We start from the raw sequence: 23907 nt of genomic DNA on the forward strand, positions 1-23907 counted from the left end.
GCATCTTAAGACATCTTAGGCGCTATCCTATTGAGAAGGCTGTTTTAAGATGTTGGTGTATTAATTACGCAGCCTAATAAAATATCTTCTCTTGGCCAAGTTCGAAGGCAGCACAGCATGAATCCTTCGCAAAGGAGGCAAACTCAAAATGCATTGTTCCAAGATTAAGAAAAACTTTGAAAAATATTCTAATAAATATTAAATCAATAAAGAAATATAAATATAAAGCGTAAAAAAATAATAAGAAAGCATATAACATCCCCATGAGGGAAAATAATAATAATAATAATAATAATAATTAATTTCCACAATTTCTGAGTTTCTTCTTTATATTATTTTTATTAAATACATTTTATTTTATTCTATGACAGCCATAGATTGTCTTTAGGATATATCTAACCGTAATATAATGATGGGCAGAAAAGGTGACAAGTAATTTCCATATCACATTTTACACCTTTATCGTATTTTATTACACATTTATTTATTTTCATTGTAGAAATGGGTCTTTATTCATTTATATATAAATTTATAGTGTATATAAATAGCTGCCTAAAAGTGAGTCCTTGGATCATATAAGCTATTATAGTCCTATATGTAAATGGAATAAACTCATTAGTCATACGGCATTTGGTTATGATTCATGTGATTGGCTTAAAAACTGTGGTTCTCAGAAGATGACAGTTTTGAAATCACATAATTTCAGTAGAAAAGCACATCAACATAAGACGGCAAACAGATCACGTCCAGTAATTTCATGTGGTCTGTAGCACCCGATGTATCTTTTTTCTTTACATCTGCAACATTCTTTTTTAATTCACTTTTGTACCTAATTGCATTTCCCTACGTTTCACTTTCATTCTGATCCAATAAGAAAATCCACAGATTTCAATTTCAGCTTTAAAGAGTGTGCGTATAGTTACACTCCATTTCCCTATTCTCATCACACTCTTCTCACAGTGAGACACCAGGCTCGTAAATTAAATCAACTCTGAGTGGGCCGATGCTATTTTTACCATTATCATGAGACTGCCAGTCAATCTAAAGGATGAGGATGCTTCAAAATGAGATATAGGCACACCATATTCTATGAAATGATAAAACAGTCAACACAAACTTCCACTATACTGCTAATCTTTCATTCTTACTAGTGTATGAGAGCCATTTTTCCTACTGTATGATTTCCATGTTGACTGTGAAAGACTTTGAGGGCTGACCGCACAGCGCCGGTCACTAAAAATGAAATAACCCCCAAAAATGATTTGAAGCATGCTGAACTTCACATAGTGTTGGTGGTCATATGATGAGTGTACAAGTGTGCTCTCCTGCAGTGTCCTTACATGCCACAAGAGGGGTCTGCATATGCTGTGAAATAGTCATTTTAATTGAAAATAATTTAAAAATAAAAAAATAATTTCTGTGTCTTCACTGAAGACTACACTGTCAAGTTGGAAAATAAACAGAATACTGGAGTATATTTTACAAGAAAATACTATATCAGTCTGTCTACTTTGAGATTTCATGTTAAATGTGTTACTTTTTTTTCTAAGTAAAAAAAAAAATCTTATCTGAAAATGTCTTTTTTGGCTGCCTTTTCCAATCACTATAAGGAGAAGGAGAGGAATGTAGTTTTGCACTTGACCTACTTCCTCACCACGCGTGAGTAAGGTAACAATGGGCTATAAAGCTCCAAAGTAAATAAATAAATAAAACTAAAAATAAAAAGCACCATAACAGCACCAAAATATGTACACCCACATATACTTATGTGCCCTCTAGAAGCTTTTATTCCGGAAGTGTACGTCACTTTATTGTGTCATCCTAAAACAAAATCACTTTCACAGACTTTTAAATTAAATGTTCCCTCCTGGTACAATGACCTGCTCAACCCAGTCCTTAGCCAAACACAACTTTATTTGACCCTCTAACTCTAGCACTCTAATCTAATTATATTCCTTAAAAAAACTTGCACTCTATTAATTGTTTTCTTTAAAAAAAAAAAAAACACTTTTCTAATCTTTTTATATTCTATTCTAATTTGTTTTCTTTTTATTTATTATGCATTAACAAAACCGTGACATGCATACCGCTTTAAGCTAACTTAGACTTGTTATAGCACTTAAATATCATTGCTCTTTTGTTGATTTTGATAGCTTCCATCGTCTTTATTTGTAAGTCACTTTTGATAAAATGATCTGCTAAATGACTAAATGTAGCCTAAATGTAATGTAGCTAAAGGTAAATATGAAAATTCTGTAATTTACTCACTCGCATGTCGTTCCAAACATGACTTTCTTTATACTGTGGAACACAAAAGAAGATATGAAAAGTGTCGTTATTTGAATTTCCATTGACTTCCACTGTATGTATAAAAAAAGGGGATGCTTGTCTGCTCATTGGTTCTTGCCTGACGTCACCTAGCCAAATCGTTGCAGTAAACTTGAATATGCACATATTACATTTGTACGAATTATATTTGAGAACAAATAGGAAGGTCTTCACTGAATAATAACATTTACATCATTAATTGTGAACTGTAATATATATATATATATATATATATATATATATATATATATATATATATATATATATATATATATATTGTGATGAAACATAAAATGTTAGCAATGCTGTCATATCAAAATATTTTAACAATAACCTACTACTACATGCATCGAATCGTGATAAAACGGATAAAACGAAGATAAATAATTTATTTTATCAGTTAATCCCTTATTTGATTAATTGATCGACAAATCCGTTCAAATCATGCATGTCGGAAATTAGGGCTCAATAGAAAGCAGATCCCGTATAGCTACTTGTATTTCATTTAGGCCTATTGCAGTTATGACGGCGCTTTGCTCCATGACACCCACCTCTTCATCTTACGTGCAGCCCTTTCCCTCAAACACTGCAAAATATCAGCTCACTCTTTGTGAACGGCTGTGTTTGAGCAGAGAAAATGAACCCTCCCGCCCGCGATTCTCTGATAGCTTGTGTAAATGTACAGAGGGACCGACGCATGCAGTGTAAAGAGGGAAATAGAACAGTCACATTAAATTTGGTTAAAGCGGCACATGGAGATTTGAATTGAAGGAACAAGAAGTACAATTAGAGTGTAGAGCACAATGGGTTAATTAAATCTTTCACACAAGTGGATTCCATAGGAACCAGAAGTAAAGCTCAAGTTTTAAATTAAATTAAAATTAAGGGATGAAAATAGCTGGTAACTTACTTCATTTGTTTTCTTCTTTCTGTTTAATTAGATACGTTCATTTTAACACTTGTAGGAATTGCTGCAGTACAACCCAAATCCTCTGGGTGGCACAGGATTGTCATTACAGTGATAGTTGAGGGGAAAAATATCTGCTTTCAGGCTAAAACTAAGTTGCCTATTAATTCAAAAATAATTGTTTCTTCGCTCTATGAACCTTTAAACTCAGTTGGGAGCTTCTAAACAATAGCATAAAAGACTGTCACACCGCTGCCCTAGTATTCACTGTGACCACAGCATTCTCCCAGGAACCAATTAAAGAGTCTTACCACACTTGTCTTCATACATTTTAGATTATGTCTCTGCTAATAAAGTTTCAAAAAGTTGTTCCACACATTACCAAGAGGCAAAACTGAATCCCTGGATGAGTTGCCTGCAGCTTAACTTCTACATGGAAATGAGTCTTGTTCACTTCATCCTTTGCCACAACAGTACATCGGACTTCGTCTAAAGAGGGGGTGTCAAAATCAGATCTTGCAGGGCTGCAGTCCTACAGAGTTTAGTTCCAACCCTGCTCCAACACACAAAATATGGCTGCATCCGAAAACTTAGGCAGATGACTTGCTGATTCGCTGCCATATGAGGCATTGACTCTGCAGGCAGTGTTTTTGCATGAATGCACCTAATGAAACTGATTTCAGACAGACTTTTGAAGCACTGTAACAGTTTAACGATCTACAACAAAATAGAATGAGTTGTGGTGATAACTAAACTAATATTTAGTTAAAATAATACAGATTTTTCGCTAGAAATAACATCAAAAGTGCAAAAAGTTTGTCAGAAATACACATTTACACACAAACTGATCACGAAATGCAACTTTCAGACACCATCTTTATTTTTTAGGTCAGCAGTCATGGAATGGAGTGCACAGGATTGTGGGATATCAAAGGCAGCGAAGGATACAGCTATGCTGCCTTCAAAATTCGATCAAAAGAAGGTACCTCCGGAGACAGGAAGTAAAGCAGAATCTGGATTTGGATGTGCCTTGATGCCTTCTCGCCTTGGAATGCTGCCTCCGAAGGCAGCCTTTTAGAGCTTTTCGGACAGAGCACATGTATTTTTCAAACATGCCTGAAGGACGCGATTAGCTGGATCAGGTGCGTTTAATTAGGGTTGGAGCTAAACTCTGCAGGTCTGTGGTCCTCCCGGAATTGAGTGTGACACCCCTGGTCTAAAGAGACATTGTATGGTCAACCGTGAAAATGCTTGTCTGTGCCAAACTATCAGATAAATCCCATTTCCTAGGAAGACTTTGAAGCCACAACATACTTCTGTTGGAATGACTTGACTCAGATAAAGCTGTATAGACTACATGCTTGATGTTAATTTGTAAATAGTCTAATGGAATAAAGCTAATTTAAAAGTTAAAACTAAAAGATATATTAGCCATGCGTGTCAAATGCTCACAGGGAAAAAACACACTGACTCTTATTAAACAAAGCACAAGTCTCTTATGTGCTTCCCTCAAGTGCAGTAAGTTTAAAACTCACCATATGTCGGTGAAAATGTATGCATACACAACTCAGTGTGCAGCAACTTAAATTAAGCGGTACATTTTGCAAAACACAAGTGTTATATTTGCTGTAGAAAAGCTCCTGAGACCTGCATGCAGATTTCAAGCAGCTAATTCTGTGTGCACAAACCACCACGGAAGAAATTCATCATAACTTCCACCTCGTCCCCAAACTCCACAGACATATCTTGTATCTGCAATTTTTCGGTCAGCTGACATCCTGACCACAGCGAGAAATTAATGACACAGTCTAGCATGACTTTGCCCATGCATTACATGCCTCGTCCCCTGGCACAAAGGCACCAGCTGAGCCAGGGTCACAATAATCACATGATTTAAAACCTGTGCTGTGCGAATACCTGATTTAAAATCCAATACGAAATGAATACAACCTCCACATCTCATTCCACTCATGGCAGATTTGATTGCCTCTGCGTGTGTTCAATACGATACAGAAACAAAGAAGTTTCTCATCTCATTTCACATTGGTGTTTCTCGTTCAACAGGCTTGCAGGGTAGTGTGTGTGTGTTAACAATTACTTCTGTATTTGCACTGCGCCTGTCTGCGTGACTGTGCCAGTATTATTCTGTTAAACCTGTGTCATGCATGTGTTGCCTTCTATTGCAGGAGACATTATGTGGCATTGATCTCAGAGCTGGATGAGGGCGTAAACATATCATTAAACACACTTTGGGTCAAATAAAACAATGCACACTTGAGAATTAGCTTACAGGATCTTTTGTAATTATTATACCATTTTTCTGTGGTTTTATGAAGCAGGAGAATGTTTCAGTGTGAAACAAACAATTTAATACCACAAAACATCAAATAATTAATCAGAGTAATTGCTAATACTTACTGAGGTTTTAGTCCACAGAATTGTTTAAGTCAATCACCTATGTCTTATGAGTGTGACTAATTACTTTGTAGCAGCAGGTAAATTATGTCAATGCTGCAGTTACAGTATCTAACTGGATAATTTTGGATTGGATAATAAAAAAATTGCATAATTTTCTATATAGTATGAGGATTTATGTTCTGCATAACAGGAATGACCTGAAAAACTGATATAAATAATTTGTATTTTTTATTGTTTTTTTAATGAGCTTCATACTGAATATGTTTGATAACATCATTGTTGTTTTGGCATCGACTGCAGACCCTTTAACCTGGAGTGTTTTCTCAATTTGCGTAATTATCACTCCAAGCTAAAATAGCCACGTGTCCAGTAGTTCATAGACTGCTCATAGCCTAATCACTGTATGCTATTATTTTTCATTGCCTTTGGACATTTATTATTAACATGAATGTGCAATAACATGACCCTTTAATTTACTGACAAGTAGCTTAAAGGCTTGCTGCATGCATCAAGAACTATGAAAGAAAAATGATGCAAAGAACATGCAAGGTTAAAAAAACAGTTTCTTGCGGGAGGTAGGTCCATATGCATCTGTAAATCTGAGTGTTCAGTGATTAAATAGCTCTCATTGAAGAGCAATGTTGCAAAGTGCATATAGCCTATATTATTTCAGAGATAATTATCTCACTGATGGGGAAAAACATGTTTAGAGCCATCTTAATGTCTAATTCTAAGAATATAAGAATGTACATGTTTGTCAGGGAGTGTATGAACTTCTAAAAACAGTCAACAACCAGATCTCTTAACTCTGAATGCTGGAGGGAGACCGTGATAAGAAGGTTATGACCCAGGGCCAGATTACTTAGATTGACCCTTGAGCATAGCAAAGTTTTTCTGATTCATCCCTAATTATTTGCATAAGTTAGAAAGAAAAAAAGTGGCTAAACATCTATACATTTACCTTTTTTATTTATTTACATTTATTCATTTAGCAGATGCTTTTATCCAAAGTGACTTACAAATGAGGACAGAGGAAGCAATCAAAAACAAAAAAAAGAGCAATGATATATAAGTGCTATAACAAGTCTCAGTTAGCTTAACACATGTAACAAGGGCTTTTAAATAATATAATAAATAAAAAGAAAACAGATAAAATAAAAAAAGAACAGAGCAAACTAGTGTTTGAGGTCTTATATACACACACACAGAGACACACACACACACATAATTGCATTATAAATTAAAAGAAAATAGAATACAAAAAGATTAGATTTTTTTTAAAGAATAGAATTAGAATAGTGAGTGCTAAAGTTAGAGGGTCAAATAAAGATGGAAGAGATGTGTTTTAAACCACAAATGTCAGTCCCAATATATCACAGCATGAAAACACAGCAGCTGTGTCCTCATTTTAACTTTTGCTTCATGTGACTTGAATATTTTCTTATAATTCCTGCCCATTTCTCAGTGGTACATCAAAAACAAATAAATCACCGGTTGTGTTTGCAGTACAATGACTGTTCTGTGGCATTCACTCTCACGCTCATCTCAGCTATGTGTGGACGCCTTGTTTTGGATGAAAATCGGAATCGGAAATTTTGCTGCATGCGTTAAGTGGGCAGATAGTTGCTGCAAGCACTTCACACAAACAAATAAATAATGAACAATCAGCTGGTGAATAAACCTAGTTAGTGCTGCATTTCAGTTATGCCTGGGTGTGTTTTTGAAGCTTCTGGTTGTATTTTTACGTGTCAGAATTTCTGAGATGGCAGTATATGTTGTTATATTGTATTTTGGAGTGTATTATGTCGTCTCCTCTCCATGCTGATTAACTGATTTGTTAACCACTATAAGCAGTAAGAACCTGCATCTGGGTGGTGGTAACCTAATGGTTAAAAATCAGTGTTTGCAACTGACAAATTCCAGGTTCAAGTCTTTCAGTCCATGCACTATAATCATTGTGCCCTTAAGCGAGGCACTCACCCCTATAATATATTTCAACAGTCAGGTTCCGGAAGTGAAAACATGGAAATTGATTTTAAGTGATAATGGATAAACCTCTCTAGAAAGACCAACTCTGTGCTCTGAGGGTGCTAATCGATGGTGCGTGCTTCTGCAGAAGCCCAAGTCACTGTTAATTTAACTATACTACTCATAGTCCCAGAGAGAGATCCACCACTCATAAAGAATCGTGGATGATGCCACTCCTTATGCTCTCAAATAGCTCATTCATATAGCATATTTCATACACAGTGGTAATACACCAGGTTTCTTTTTTCCTTCTTCTTTTTTTTCAGTGTGCTTAATAAGAAAAATTATATAAAAAATAGTAATAAAATAAAATATAAATTTCTTAATATTTTGCAATAAACTATATATTCAAATATATTTCAATACATAATTCAGTTACTATATATACCTTATAATTCTATTGTCTGTCGATTTCTGCTCTTTCATGTAATTTTGTTGTTTGAATTGTTTTTTGATGAATAGAATGGGGACATTTTTTGGATGTTTTGATTTTGTAAAATAGAATGGGAAAAATCACCAAGTATGCTTCAATTTGGCTAAAAAGCATCACCTAAATGACGAAATATAGACTGTGTGTGCATGTGTATGTTTGTGTGCACGGTGAACAGGTTCAAAGATTTTGCTCTGTTTTACAAGAGCTGCATTTGTCTCATAAACTTAAATGTGAAACCAGAAATCCTGTCGGATTGTATTATTCCATTTTCCATCAGCACTACCATGATTAGGTTGATTAAACTTGGCAACAGCCTTTGAAACAGCAAACCATGCATTTGAATCAATGCAATTCAATAATTTTGGCCCAGGCTCACTCTATATTCTCTGAATCCCCTTTGACATCTTGAGTAGTGGTTGTACAGGCATGTTCCTCTCTTGAAAAGCACCTTGAGATGAAAAGCAGCTCAAATATGATATCTTAAGCCCAATGACAGACAGAATGATCAGAATCCAAGTGTCATACATTTGACAGATCATGTAATTGTGTCATAATAGTACATAGAATTGTTTTATTTATTTATTAATTTACACTTATGTGTTCGTAAACCATAAGGTTTCAGTAGAAGTAAAAAAAAAATTAAAAAAATGCCAGTGACTATAGGGTGAGATAATTGTTTTAAGTGAAAATTTTATTGTGAAATTCATCACCAACGGCTCATATTTTTAGATGAACTCAACAAACATAAATGATTTCATATTTGATGACTCATGGGAGAGTATGTTTACATACAGTACACATTTGCATTCATCACAAACACATGCAATTATGAGTTAGTTCGTACAAAATAATTGTTTACATTACTGTTATATTAATAACACTCAATATAATCTCAAAATAGGATCAATTTGGCATTTTTAAGAAAGTTTACTTTCAAGTTCATCTAAGGCAGCTTGACTGATTAATCCAAACTGACGACCGCACACCGACAAGAATGAAGGCGAAGATTAGAGAGTGAAATTTCTGACAGTACTGACAGTTCATGTCAGTCCTGACTGCGCCCTCTGCTGGACATTATTGCTTTCACTCATTAAGGCCATGTTTCAAAACCCAGTTAGCGGTCTTCCTTGTATGACCGTTTTGGACATGATAGGCTTAAGGCTTGAAACAGGAATTATTATCTTGCCAAATATCTTCCAGTTCTGTTCTTCACACCATCATATGATCTTTGCAGGCATGTGACTACAAAGTCAAACAGACTTTTGGTCAATCTTCTTAGTGTCATGTCCATGTTTTCTCTGTTATACTTTTGTATTTTTTTTTTTTTTTGTGACGACTGAGAGAAATATTTGCCCGGAAGCATGCATTTCTCAGTCCTTTCAGAGTGATATCCAGGAATCTTGCTGTTTATGTTACATTTTGTGACAGTCATCGAGGATTGCCCATGCACTGCAGCTGAACATATGTCACAAAATGAAATGCAAATTTGCTTGTTTTAATTGCTTTGGATATCAAAGACTGTATCAGAGGCAATATAAAGGAACACAAGGAGTTTTCAGTTCTGCCGAAACAGAACAAACCAATCTACTTATGCTGATTACTATGAATGAGGACATGCATTATTACCATGAATGAATCCACATGTATCAACAACTGCAAATTACCTTCCATAATCAACAGACTTAGAAAAGAGAAGCATGAACCAACTGTGAAGTAATGAGTCACACCAAATTGGCAGTTGAGCTGGAGATTTTGACAAGTTTTCCATAATTATGCTGCTCCTTGAATAAAGCCTTCACCTTCTCCTTGATGCTCATTGATTTGAGTGAATTATTCATTTCAGGGTGCAATAATGCCAGTGTCAGTGCTGTTTTCGTCTGACCTTGTCACAGTGCAAGTCATACTTCAGCCCATAACAGGGGTCTATACATTTCTTCAGGCCAAGGACCCTTTGGGGGTCAGAGCATCATTACATATTTTTATATGACACTTAATGATATAGAGGTATTCTATATATATATATATATATATATATATATATATATATATATATATATATATATATATATATATATATATATATATATATATTACAATACATTGCGTGAAAAATACTTAATAGATCCAAATAGTAGTATGATGATATACAGTGTGATACTTAATATATGGCATATAGTAATTATGATATGTGATGAGCTGTATGATGCTCTTTAGCAGGCTAAGGCTGTGACTAAAGATGTCAGAGTGACTGAAGATCATTTGGTCACTGGTCACCCATCCAAATCACAAGACATGCAATCAACCTCAGGCTAAGCCACCGTAACCACTAAATGTTCTTCAGCCAGTTTAATTTTATGGAGACATAAACAAGTACACACACACACACACACACACACACACACACACACACACAGTTACCTCATATTCCCACACATTGTCACAAAGGCTTTGATTTTGATGATGTCCTTCTGAAAAATGAAATCCGGTGACATTTGAACAGGTTTTGTGGTTGATATGGTGGATTTATGACAGCAGTAAATGAGTGTGTTCAAGAGAGAGTGAGTGAGTGTGAGAGTGCTGTCATGTGTGAGAAGAGAGAAAATGACCTGAAACAATTGTTGTTCAGGTATACTTCATATTTTTGTGGTAACTGTAATACCTTGATTTTTAATAAATGCAACGTATCAAGGTTTTAACAGAAATATCAAAGACTGGATATTTGGATAAGCAGCAAAAATATTTCCAACATGTGTAATAACCAGAACCATTATTTATAAATGAGTTCCAATAATGATTCATAATAATTGAGCAGCAAATCAGCATATTGCAATGACTGAAGGATCATGTCAATACTTGAGCTGCTGAATATTCAGCTTTTCCATCACAGGAATACATTACATTTTAAAAAAATACATTTAAATAAAAAATAGTTCCTTTAAATGTAAACAATATTTTACTATATTACTGTTTACATTTTTATATATTATTGTTGTTGTTATTATTATACATTAAACAAAAATACTGCACCCAATCAGACCATTCCTACCAGGTCATTTATAAACTGGACTGCTACAATGCTCTTTTGCATGCACTGTCAGACATGATTTGCAAGATATATGGATCAAATCCATAAATATATGCACATTTATTTTTATTTTTTTGGAGTAAATCTTTTCATCAATATCCTTTCTGCTCTGCGGGAGCAATCAGTGCTGTCTATAGACATCTGGAAGAGGATGAGCACATTAAGTTACTTCTTTATCTGTGGAAAAGAGGTTTCCAATCTTCAAAGGACATGCTTTGTTCTCTCCTGAAAAGTGTTCCCCCTTAAATCTAGGCAAGATGATGGAGTGCCTGTTTTTACAAGAATGCAGTGGTGCTGAAACTTGTTTAAGGATGTGTTAGGGAGATAAGGTATTAGTTTTAAAGTGTGAGCAAATGTTAGACTTTACCTGTTAATAGAACATAATCCATAAAAGGGCTGGGCAGCAAGATCAATTTAACAATTAATCTATTCAACCTTGAGACACAATGAACAGTGATAATACACAACCAATATAAGCTTAAAGAGTGCTTGCAGTGCCTACGTAATGGGTTCATTTTCTGCATGAACTGTTTATATGTATACATTAAAGCTACTTTGGATAAAGACATCTGTCAGTTAGCTTGGATGTAAACTTAAAAAAAGGTCTAATAAGATGTGCCTGTAACAGGCAGCAAGCATTCAGATCAAGGAGACTGATTGTGACCATTGGAGATGGAGCGTCTTGCTGTGATGGACTGCACAAATGTGTAATCAAATATTTTTGCTCTTAAATATTGAGTGAGACGGGTGAGCTTGGGGAGAGGACTCTGAAAGGGTGGAGACATACGCATCTCTTCAAACAGCCGAACTGAAGGAGACAGACGCGCAGATCCACCAGCTTTTGGGCACTTACTAAAACAGTATCTCAGGAGACTGAGAAAGCATCGGCAAACTGACTGAAAAGCAAAGCAGATGACAACAGGGGGATAACTGACAGCCGAGGGAAGCTTTTACAACTTTAAACGGTTGTGATATGAAGTAGAGCGCTGCGTAAAAGCTTGCGTAATCGTGCGCAGACCAGACGACAACTTTTCACAGTCATTTCTTTTTTAAGCAAAAAGTTTTTTTTTTTTTAAGATGAACACCTCGGATATTCTTTGCGATTCCGAATTTGCGAATTCGTCAAACTTTTCGTGTGTGAACCGAACCGTTCCTTCGTACAGCATCATTGACATCGCGTCTTTCATGCACATCTTCCCCACTATCTACGGCATTTTGTGTTCAGTTGGAGTTCTGGCCAACGGTCTGGTGATCTATGCTGTGGCATCATGCAAGAAGAAGATGGTCTCTGATATTTACGTGCTTAATCTGGCCATCGCAGACCTGCTTTTCCTGTTGGTGATGCCGTTCAACATCCATCAGCTGGTCCGGGACAGACAGTGGGTCTTTGGCCACTTCATGTGTAAAGCTGTGGTGGTGGTGGATGTCAGTAACCAGTTTACCACAGTGGGCATTGTGACAGTGCTCTGCATTGACAGGTGAGAGTTGCATGAATTTGGGAAGTCAGAACAATATTAATGCGGTGGCCCATTGCTGCGTGCATGCAAAGTAGGCCTGAGAAAAATCACAAATGAGAGCTAACTGTCATTTCATATTTCATTGAAAATGTCCAGCTTTTTAAAGTGTGTATATATATATATATATATATATATATATATATATATATATATATATATATATATATATATATATATATATATATATATATATATATATATAGGCCTATGAATTTTGAATCTTTTTTATTTTTTTATTGAACGTTCTGAAACAAGACGCAAGATTTAAAAAACGTAATATGACTGTCCAAATAATAATTTTCAGAAATAAAACGTTATATGATTAATGTAACAAAAAAAATATATATATACGTTTTTGACCAGGTAACTCTGTATGAAAGTTATGTTAACATTACTGGAAGAACGTTTGTTCATAACTTGTTTCTTATTGGAGTCTTGAGTCTCATCTGCAGTTTATATAAGAGATAACAACTTTGTGCTGAGCTTTGCCAAAATTCCAAAGTCTGTAATCAGAAGATTTCAGTGTGACCTCAAATATTCTTTCCAGGAGATGCTCATTATAGTAATCAGTCATTTTTAATATAAATTACTGCAGTAGGCTAGATGTGCTTTGTGTGATTTGTTTTTATTATTGGCATAAATATTTACTAAAGTTAAAGTTGGAATTGAATAAAACTATTTGTATGTAGCAATAAGCAGTGGCATCACCATATCTGAGCATTTGGATGTGTTTTCTTGGGACAAATTTTTTGATTTAATGGAACAGTGCTTGGATGCTTGGGCGAAGCATCTGATCTTCCGAATAAAGAGAGACATCACCATATGATAACCTACTTGTTGTGCCCCAGTATAAACTCTCTGCGGTGGATGGTACAGTTTCTGTATTATAGGCCTTAAACTATGGAATATGCTGCCCCATAATATTCGTGCTGCCTCCTCTCTCCTTTAAGTCTCAACTTAAAACTCATCTATTCACTTTGTTCTCTAAACCACTCATTTACCTCTCTGCTTCTCTATTTCTCAACTTCTGTTTGTATGACATATGACCACTTTCTTGACCTAATTTGTGTTTATCATATGATTGCATGACCTCTTAACTGTAGTTCATTTTTGTCAATACCTATTTGTCTGAATGTCATTTTTGAGTATCTGTTGTGTACGTATATATATATATATATATATATATATATATATATATATATATATATATATATATATATATATATATATATATATTTATAAATTTATTATTATTATTTGCCAATTGCTTGTATTATTTTGTGAAACGGCCTTGGGCTCTTGACTGTCTGGTGTATTTTGTTTGCCAATTTGCTTCTGTTATTTTGGAAAACGTCCTTGGGTTCTTGAAAGGCACTATAAAAATAAAACATTATTATTATTTTTTTATTTTTTTGCATGTTATTTGTAACAATCATTAACCAAAATAGGCTTCATTTTTGCTAAATATAAATATATAATAATACATATAATGACATTTCTTTCCTTGACCTATGACATGTAACTGACACATTTCTTTCAGATTCAAACCAATACAGTCAAGATAATAAATGTGTTGGTGAAGTGCATCAGCTTTGAGGTCAAAGAGATAGAATTCTTTATTCAAACTCTAATTGCAGAGCACAGACTTTTTTCACCAAATTATATGAAATTACAGTCCAGCTGTTCATTGCTGCTAATCAAAGTCTAGTCTAGATGTTCCACTGAATGTATGCAAAGAAAAAAAGAAAAAGAAAAGAATGAAATCAATGCGACTCTCACATCCATGTGATACATGCTACATGACCTTTAAAAATAAAGCATGCTGCATCTGCAAGACTATACTACAGCAATAGCAGTGTGTGACACTGAAAAGCCCTCGTACTTATAATTATAGCATACAAAAGCACTTTAACACAACATCTCACCGAATGCACATAAAAAACAGAGTGCAGAGGAGTTTTTGCTTAGTTGTAGGTGTCAAAGACATGAGTCCCCCAGAAAGCCTCTTGATGCATGATTAGGTGATGAAGCTCCAATATATCACTTTTTCATATTGTGTCATTGCTGTATTCCAAAAGGAATTCTGTTGGTCTTCACTGGGTCACTCGCTTAAAGTTACTTAGATACAGAATCTTAACTGCACATTTTCATTATCTTTTGCTAAACATTATAATCCCACATTCTATTTAAAAGACAACCTTAGTCACTGTTACTACTGTAAGCAATGCATTACACATGAAGCCAGACACATTCTCTTCCCTTTAAAAGAAATTGCAAAGGAAAAAAACAAACATTGTTGTCTACGAGAGCTGTGTTTGGACTGTTCACACGTAAAGTACACATCTGTTGACTTTACACACAAGCTTTTTTCATTTGATTTCTAGAAATCTAGAATACAAACACAGCAAATGCATTTCTTAGAAAGCTGTCACTTGCTGTGCTGTTTTGCAGCTCTAGTAGCATGTGAACGGTTTGCTTTCCAAGAGTCAAGACAAGTCAGCTTTATTTGTATAGCTCTTTTCACGATACATATTGTTTCAAAGCCGCTTTTGGTAAAACAGTGCCTTTATACCCCTAGCGAGCAAGACAAAGGCAACTGTGCCAGGAAAGGATGCTGGAACGAGGAAGGATGTTTATTTTAACACTGATGATAATAAGAAATGATTTCCTGAGCAGCAAATCAGCACATGATTTCTGAAGGATTTGCATTTTACAACATATTAGATTGAACAAAAAACTGTAAAGAAATATTTCAGAACATTACAGTTTTACTGTATTTTTAAACTATGGCTGGATGCAGGCAGTTGTTTTGTTGGACAATTTGTACAAAAGATACACATTTTTTATTTGGATAGGACAGTAGAGTGACGACAGGGAAGCATTGGGTGGAGAGAGGGGAGCAGGATCAGCGAAGGATCAAGAGACAGGAATTGAACTCGGGTTGTCATGAACAACTCTATGTTGATGCACTAACCATCAGGCTATTGGCACAGACAGGGTACAAAAGATAAACTCAAATTCTACTCACTGAATCATCTTTAGTGAAAGCTACAATTTGTCCTCATTTTAACTTATACAAAGTTATTTATGCTACAATATAGTTTCAAAATCTCTCTGTTTTGCATGAATATTATAATAGCCCTGCATTTGAGTTTTCATTAAAGTTTAATCCTGAATCTTTTTTTATTCTCATATAAAAAAATATCATTAAAAAAATAAGATCTCTTTCTTCCAGAAAATGGAAAAATAGATCAAATAGAGATCAAATTACTTGTGCTTACGTCTCCAACTTCTCAATATTGCTCTCTATAGAAAAAGACCCTATTAATCTCACAAGTCTGCTCTGTATAGAGTATCAGAAGACATTTTAATCATATCACAAACTGTGCTCAGATTTGCCCAGATACCAAAGTCTGCTAAAGAGATCAGATTTCAGTATGAACTCAAACATTTCTTGGCAAATTTAAGGCTAATTTATCTGAGCTCAATTTTCAAACTATTACTGTTTCTGTTTCTATTTCTCCTTAGCAATTTAATGAGAAACATCTCATACAAAGTTACATTTACATGACATTAATGCATTTAGCAGACACTTTTATCCAAAGCAACTTACAGTGCATTCAGACTATAAATGTTTTACCTAACATGTGTTCCCTGGGAATCAAACCCACAACCTTTTGCACTGCTAATGCAATGCTCTACCACTCAACCACAGGAACAAATTGATGCAGCAATATCAAAAGAGCTAAAAAAATAAATAAAAGTTATTTATTTATTTATTTTACATTAACTCTTGGGTGGCACTACTTTGATTACCATGATTTATTGTTCCTATTTCCAGGTACATTGCAATCGTTCACCCCACATCTGAAAAGAGGACCATTCAGTGGACCATCATCATTAACATTTTGGTGTGGTTGGGCAGCTTCCTTCTGAGCATCCCGGTCATGATATATGCTAAAGTCATCTCCAAAAAGAACATGAACATTTGTATGATTAACCTGGATGGGCCTCAGGATATGTACTGGTACACACTCTACCAGTCCATGCTGGGGTTCATCGTCCCCCTCATTATAATAAGCACATTTTACACTCTCACTCTGTACCACGTGTTCCGCTCCATCCGGCGGGTCAAACGCAAGCAGTCAGTGTGGGCCAAGCGGGCCACTAAGACAGTTGTGATGGTGATCGCCCTGTTCTTGGTCTGCTGGTCTCCCTATCATGTCATCCAGGTGATCAACCTCAGCATCCAGCAGCCCACCAGTGCTTTTGTCTACGCGTACAACATCAGCATCTGCCTGAGTTACTCTCACAGCTGCATCAACCCTCTAATGCTGCTGTTGTTCGCCCAAAACTACCGCGATCGCATCTGCCATCACAAAGAGCTACGCTCCCAAATCAGCTCGTCCAAGACCACCGTCAAAACCGACGGAGGGTCTGGCATGAGCCCGGACACCAGCCACCGCTGTACCGTTATCTAGCGCCCGTCAAGCCTCGTTGGACATGCTAACTGAGGAAATGAAGCAAAAATGTAAGGCCTGCACTGCAACACTTGCTGCACGGGTGTCAATCGCATGGTAGCTTGTTTCTCAAAGGGGATAACTGTGAAATGAAATGCCACAGTGAACTTTCAGGAGGCAGCAAGGATTGAATCAGCACTCGACTGTGGTTATGGTTTGTGTCACTATAAAAAAGTCATTATAATGTTTTCAATGTTTACTGTTAATTTATCTGTTATTCTTTGTATACTGTTACGGAGTGTCTATTTACACTAGGTGCAAATAGCACACATTGTTGACAGAGGTTATTATGCTAACTCCGCCCACCAATGTGTGATTGGGATAGTCAACAATACAAAAGATGGCTAGCTAGCAACAAGCTCCAGTGGCATAGACTTTTGACGTGAATGTTTGGATCTGCCTTTTATCAACCTCTTTCTTCTCCCTTTTTAATTTTCATATTACATCTGAAAGGCATTTTTTAATATATAAAAATGAAGGAAATAATCGAAAAGTTGAATATAAAGTATCAATTAGGGGTAGAGTTAGTGTAGGGAGGGCTTTATTGGTGGAATCCATCGAATCATTTGAATTACAATTATAATTTACACTCAATATGTTATTATTGCGTACTGTTTTATAATGTGAAATAATAAAATACTGCAGATAATTGCCACTATTGTCAATAAGTAGTATAAATAGCAGAAAATCTCGCTTTTTCTATATAGTGTATATAGAATCTATCGCTATTTGCACTGTGTAATAGAAAATATGGTATTTTCAGTTATTGTAAATATCATCTAGTTGCTATTTAGGTACACTTATCACTATTTACACTTAGTGCAAATAGCCGCTGCCATACTGTTAATGTATCTGTTGTTTTGAATGTTTCAAGTTCTGTCATCATTTACAAACTGTTAGGTTGTTCTGTCTCTTTTTTATTTTTTGGAAATTGTTGAAAGGTTGAAATTTTCAGGCAATTACGGTGAATACAGACTGAGGCTTTCAAGCTTCACGGAGACAAAAAATATAAGTATATAAAAAGAATAGTAGTGTAGCTACTGATGGATATTTGAAGTCTTGAAGTCATTCAATATTTTTTGTCCTTTGTGTGAGGAACAGGCTATACTTCAAATGTTTGACACTGATATTATTTCCTTTTAGTGAGATGTTTTCCACTATAAGCAGATCATTTAATTTGTGAACTGGATTAGTTAAAGTTTGTAAATGAATTTTTCAGATTGGTTAAGTGAATGAATCTACTGATTCAGCTAAATGAATTCGAATTATCCATGCACACAATATATATTTATTTTATTTTTGGGGTAAACTATAGCTTTAGAACCTCAGAATAAAGGGCCTGAGTCATACGCACCATTTTGGGAAACTATTATATTTCTTGAAGTATTAAAGCTTCGGTGCTTGTTCGTTGAAAAAAAACTTTTTTTTTCTGCAAAATGAAAAACTGTGCCTTTTGTGTTCCACATGAGAAAGAATTTCAAACAGGTTCAGAATGACAGCAGGGTGAGTAAATGATGACAGCATTTCCATTGCTTATTCTTATTAAGGACAGATAATTGTCAGGATTTTGTGATACAGTATTGGCGGCTTTTGTTTGTATTCTTAGGGAATGATAAACCAAACCAGAATTGTCTTTTATGCAGAAGGCTATATATAATGTCTTTGTAATATGAAATAAAATAAAAATAGTGTTTTTGTGGGTATGTGCTGTGTTGAAGAAATTCATTAGTATGTAAATTAAGCATTATGCTTAATCAAATACACAGGCGTAACTAATCATAAATATGACATTCTGTGGCATTTAAAACTGTACTCTGATAAATGTGTAAAACTATTTTGCAAAATATATTAAATATTGAAATGTGTTGGTTTTAAATGTCTCCAGATGTGGATCCTTTGACATCAGGCTGTCATGCACGTCTGTTTAATCTTGACTTAGGACATTGTAGAAGATATAATATCCGTGACTGTATGCTTCTAAACATTTTATTACATGAATTCACAAAGATATCCAGTGTGAAATTCCCAGTGTGGTTCTGTTTTCCCATTTGTTTTCTAAGAAGCCCCTGCGGCCTGTGTGAGAACAGTCATGTTCACTGTTAACGTGTGACACTTAAACTATGTGTGACTAGTCACATTTCAGTCTTGCCGCCCTCAGTCAACACATTATGATGCCTGGCAAATAAACAACGAATTGCATATTATATCTTATATACTCTGGCATGCACTGACAAATTACTTTATAGTAGGGAAGGCAAAGATAAAAAGGCAGATGACCATTTTTAGGTTATTCAGGGAGAAGAACTGTATAATTCATGGTCACTGATTTAACATACACCTCCTGTTTCTTGTCTGTCCATACTATCCCGAAGGCTTTTGTTTTTATGTGCTATAAATGTACAAAATAAACTCTAAAAAACCTTGACCATTTGAATATAAATCATGTAGTTCTTGTATCATGTTGTAAATAAACAATCACAATATTACTGTGTTTACAACACTCTATTGAATGTGAAGTACCAAATAAATAATTCAGCCAGAAATCTAAATTTGATGAAAGTGACCCTCGGGCCAGCCAAAATGTAGATGAGTTTGTTTCTTCATCTGAACAGATTTGGACCCTCTGCAGTGCATTATGGACTTCAAACGCCTTGATGTATTAGTTTCATATAAACATGGACTCCTATTTTGGTTAAATTGCACTAATGATGGATTAATTTCAGACAAACACACAGCTTTTTACATCACGAGACATTAATTGATGAACCGGAGTCATGTGGATTACTTGTGGATTACTGTAATGTTTTTATGAGCTGTTTGGACTCCGACGGCACCCATTCACTGCCGAGGATGGCGAGGAGCTGGTTTCTCCAAATATGTTCCAATAAAGAAACAAACTCATGTACATCTTGGATAACCTGTGGGTGAGTACATTTTCAGAAACTGAAACTTAATAAATCACCCCCAAAAAAAACTGGTGCATTTTTCGTTCTTTTGTCAAACACAAAAGGATTGTTAAAGCAAATTAATTTGATGAGATTTCAAAGATATGGAAGAGAGCTACTGACAATTTCTGTGAGACCATACTTTTCCCAGGGAGTTTCCTCAGGTGTTCCTGACAGTTCTATATACAGTATTCACCCTAAAGCTACTGAAAAAGCAAAAAGAGGTGTTGTTCTCCGTGTCACAAAGACTTCAGTCAGTCTCACCCGATCCCCCGTGCCTTGTTATGGGTGATTTTAATCACAGTAATTGCAACAAAACACCAAGCCATTTTCATCAGTACATCACTTGTTACACTCCTAGAAATAAGACTCTAGATTTATGATACAGATTCATACGAGGGGCATACAGACTGGGCTCTTCTGTCCATAGCTGATAACATTAGTGGCAAGGTGTTGAAAACATGTAAGTGGTATATTTACAAAGATTTTAAACATGTCTCTTAAAATGCCGATTATCCCACAGATTAGGAAAACATGCTACAGATGTTCCTGTGGCCAAATGTAGGATCCCGAAGGTTTTAAATGATTTTAGACCAGAAGCCCTCACCTCGCTGGTGATGAAAACTTTGATAAAATTGTGGAGATATTGAAGCATGCAGAAGATGAATTAGATCCCTTTCAGTTTGCGTAGAGCAGGGAAGTGGTGTGGAAGATGTGCTAACTACACTGAAAAAATGATACAATGATTTATTTTAATCGAACACTGTGTGAGAGTCAGTGTTGTGCTATCTTCCAAGTTATATTCTTCTACAGGTTCCCCTCAGGGGTGCGTTCTTTACCATCTAGTTTTTATTTTATAAACTAATGATTGCAGGAGTACATTTGACAATAGGCTTATAATGAAGTTTGCAGATGATACTGTCATTGTGAGTCTCCTGGTAAATGAGGAGACATCTCATGGACCTGTGGTGGAGGATTTGGTTTCTTGCTGTGCGAATTGCAGGTTAAATTTGAACGTAGTTAACCAAATAAATGATCATAGATCTAATTCTCCTACTGTCATTGAACTGGACATTGAACTTGTGGATGAGTATAGATATCTGGGTACAGTGATTGATAATAAATTCAATTTTGATGCTAATACTGGGACTATCTGTAAAAAGGTCCAACAACGTTTGTTTTTCTTAAGAAAATGAACTCTTTCTAAAGTATGCACATTGTTAATGACACTGTTTTATCGCTGCTTAGCTTTTTGAATGATTATGTGTGAGACTGTGTTAATGTGATATGTGACACCTGTGCAAACCAAATTTCCCAAGGGATGAATAAATTCAACTGAACTGAAATAACATTAAATCCGTCTATTCCTAACTGAATGTTACCGCATTATGTTTCAGAAGAATTTAGAAAAAAAATATATAAATCAGTTTCTTTGATACTTACCGTAAATACTTACGGTATTTTAGAAGCTCCTTTCAGTGTATGACGAAAAAAGCTTCCAGAAAATTCTACAAAATATATCATTTTGTGCTGTACAGAACAAGTAACAATATGAAACTCATTAAACGATGATGGAAGTTTAATTTTTGGGGTGAATTATTTATTAATTTAAAAGTTTTTTTAATTAGTCTTATAGAATAAGTGTCATAAATTAAAGGTGTTAGGTACCTTTACTGCCCAGAAACATGTATGCAATTTTACTCTACTCCACAATTTATCTATTCACTCTGTTATGTGACTACTATTGACTATGTAGTAGACAAAAGTGTAATATAATCTTATGAATAATCTTTCGGTCCATATTTCTGAAGAAAACTAACAACATCTATTACCTGTTCAACTGATGCACAGGATTAGAAGGTTTATTTATAATGACATAACCCATTTCATGAACCTCATTATGGCCTATAATTACTCTATAACAGCCTTTTTTGTACCAGGTGCAGCCTAAGTTGTAAACATTCATCCCTTGATGATGTTTCCCTGTTCTGCTAAGTTAACCCCTCATAAAGATGGCTGGATGAACTGAAAAGCATGAGGATGGAGTCAAACGTCTCCCCAGTCAAGCATATTTAGACATCACTGAACCATCAGAAGCAAGTTCAGAAGCTCTGAATGCAAAGCAGATTTCAACTTCTTTCATACCTCGAATAACCAGAGGCTTTTCTTCTTAATGAATAGACGTCTCATTTGTGAGCAGCATTGGATAAAAGCATTTTCTAAATGGATAATTGTAAATGTGGACTATTATCCGTCTGTCTGCAAACATTTCAAGAACTTGTATGACCTTCCAAGAACTGAAAGTATTTTGAAGACATGAGCCATACTGCTGGCATTAACATTAATGTTAACAATAAAACAATTACCAACATAAAACAACACAACTGAATAGCATAAAACATATTTAAAAACACACAAAAATGCAAAACAAACAAAAACATACAAATTACATTTCTTAAAATTAAATAACATTCAAATATAATTAACACCCAACATTTAATAACATAATCATGTAAAATATAACATTAAACATAATTGGACAATGACAAAACATAATTTTGAAAATATTATCATTTGCATAAAAAAGATCAAATCAAGTAAAACACACAACATACATGACACTGAACAAATTAACATGACATCATTTTAAAACATTTAACAACTTAACTTTTATTATATAACATAGCCTAGTGGTATGTGTTTGCCCTTATGTAGTCAGTGGTAATTATTATTAACTTGACAGCAGACAATTTAGAAACCTGTGAAGAAGTCTGAGACGTGTCTTTGAACTGATATATCTTTAGTATTTACTGTGTATTTACTAGGCAATGTTTGGCATTTGTAGGCCACGGCTCTGATCATTATGGCCTTATAGCTGGCCTTTTCTTCCCAAACATGATAGCGGTTGCACTTTATTTTACAGTACGTGTACTAACATGTACTTATAGTGTACTTACAGTGTATTTATCTAAGAAAGATCTGGTAATACAAGGTAACTACATGGGGTAGGGTTAGGTTTAGGGATAGGTTCAGGGTTAGTACCTAGTTATTACATAGTTATTGTAATTACTATAATAAGTACATAGTATGTACATGGGGAACAGGACTGTAAAATAAAGTGCTACCATGATAGCTTATAAAAAATAAGAAAATAAATAATAAAGACAGCTAATGCATTTAGAAAAATTACAACAGAATATGAAGAGACTGCACATAATGAAATCTTTTTAGACATCTGTTTTTTTATATATATATGAGATCACAAGCTGTATGATCATAGTAAGTGGCTGTATTGAAAATCACAACAGGCTAAGCTGTGCCCTCATCCATTTAATACAGCCTGTGGTCCTTTTATGGTCTAATTCGATTAGGGATAGACACAAAGATTTTGATAAGATTATGATGATATTGAGATGGTTTAATGTCTTTATAAATGTAAGTGGTGCTTCAATCATGTTCTGCTTTAGCTCTCCATAGAATCACAGCAATAAATCACTTGCGCGATAAATCTCCTACATGTAATATAAATATCATACTAATTTAGGAGCCTTTTTATGCTGTTGGAAAAAATAATGGATCTGTGCCCTGTTTTTCCTTCTAAGACTAAGACCAACCCACTCAGACCACACACACACACACACACACACACACACACACCATGCTGAGTTAATTAGTTTCATACAGCCACAAATGCAAAAAATAAATAAATAAAATGTAATAAAGTCC

The 23907-nt window shown here is 35.0% G+C and overlaps 1 protein-coding gene across 1 annotated transcript; it reads left to right on the forward strand.

The window, feature by feature from the left end:
- Positions 1–11955: 11955 nt before the first annotated feature.
- On the forward strand, positions 11956–20132 carry LOC127971067 (melanin-concentrating hormone receptor 2). Its single transcript, XM_052573824.1, has 2 exons — positions 11956–12677; positions 16558–20132. Exons 1-2 carry the CDS (start codon positions 12277–12279, stop codon positions 17195–17197), a joined length of 1041 nt encoding a protein of 346 aa, XP_052429784.1. The 5' UTR covers positions 11956–12276; the 3' UTR covers positions 17198–20132.
- The last annotated feature ends 3775 nt before the right edge of the window (positions 20133–23907 follow it).

The sequence above is a fragment of the Carassius gibelio genome, chromosome B14, assembly GCF_023724105.1.
Source record: "Carassius gibelio isolate Cgi1373 ecotype wild population from Czech Republic chromosome B14, carGib1.2-hapl.c, whole genome shotgun sequence".
NCBI classification, from domain to species: Eukaryota; Metazoa; Chordata; class Actinopteri; order Cypriniformes; family Cyprinidae; genus Carassius; species Carassius gibelio.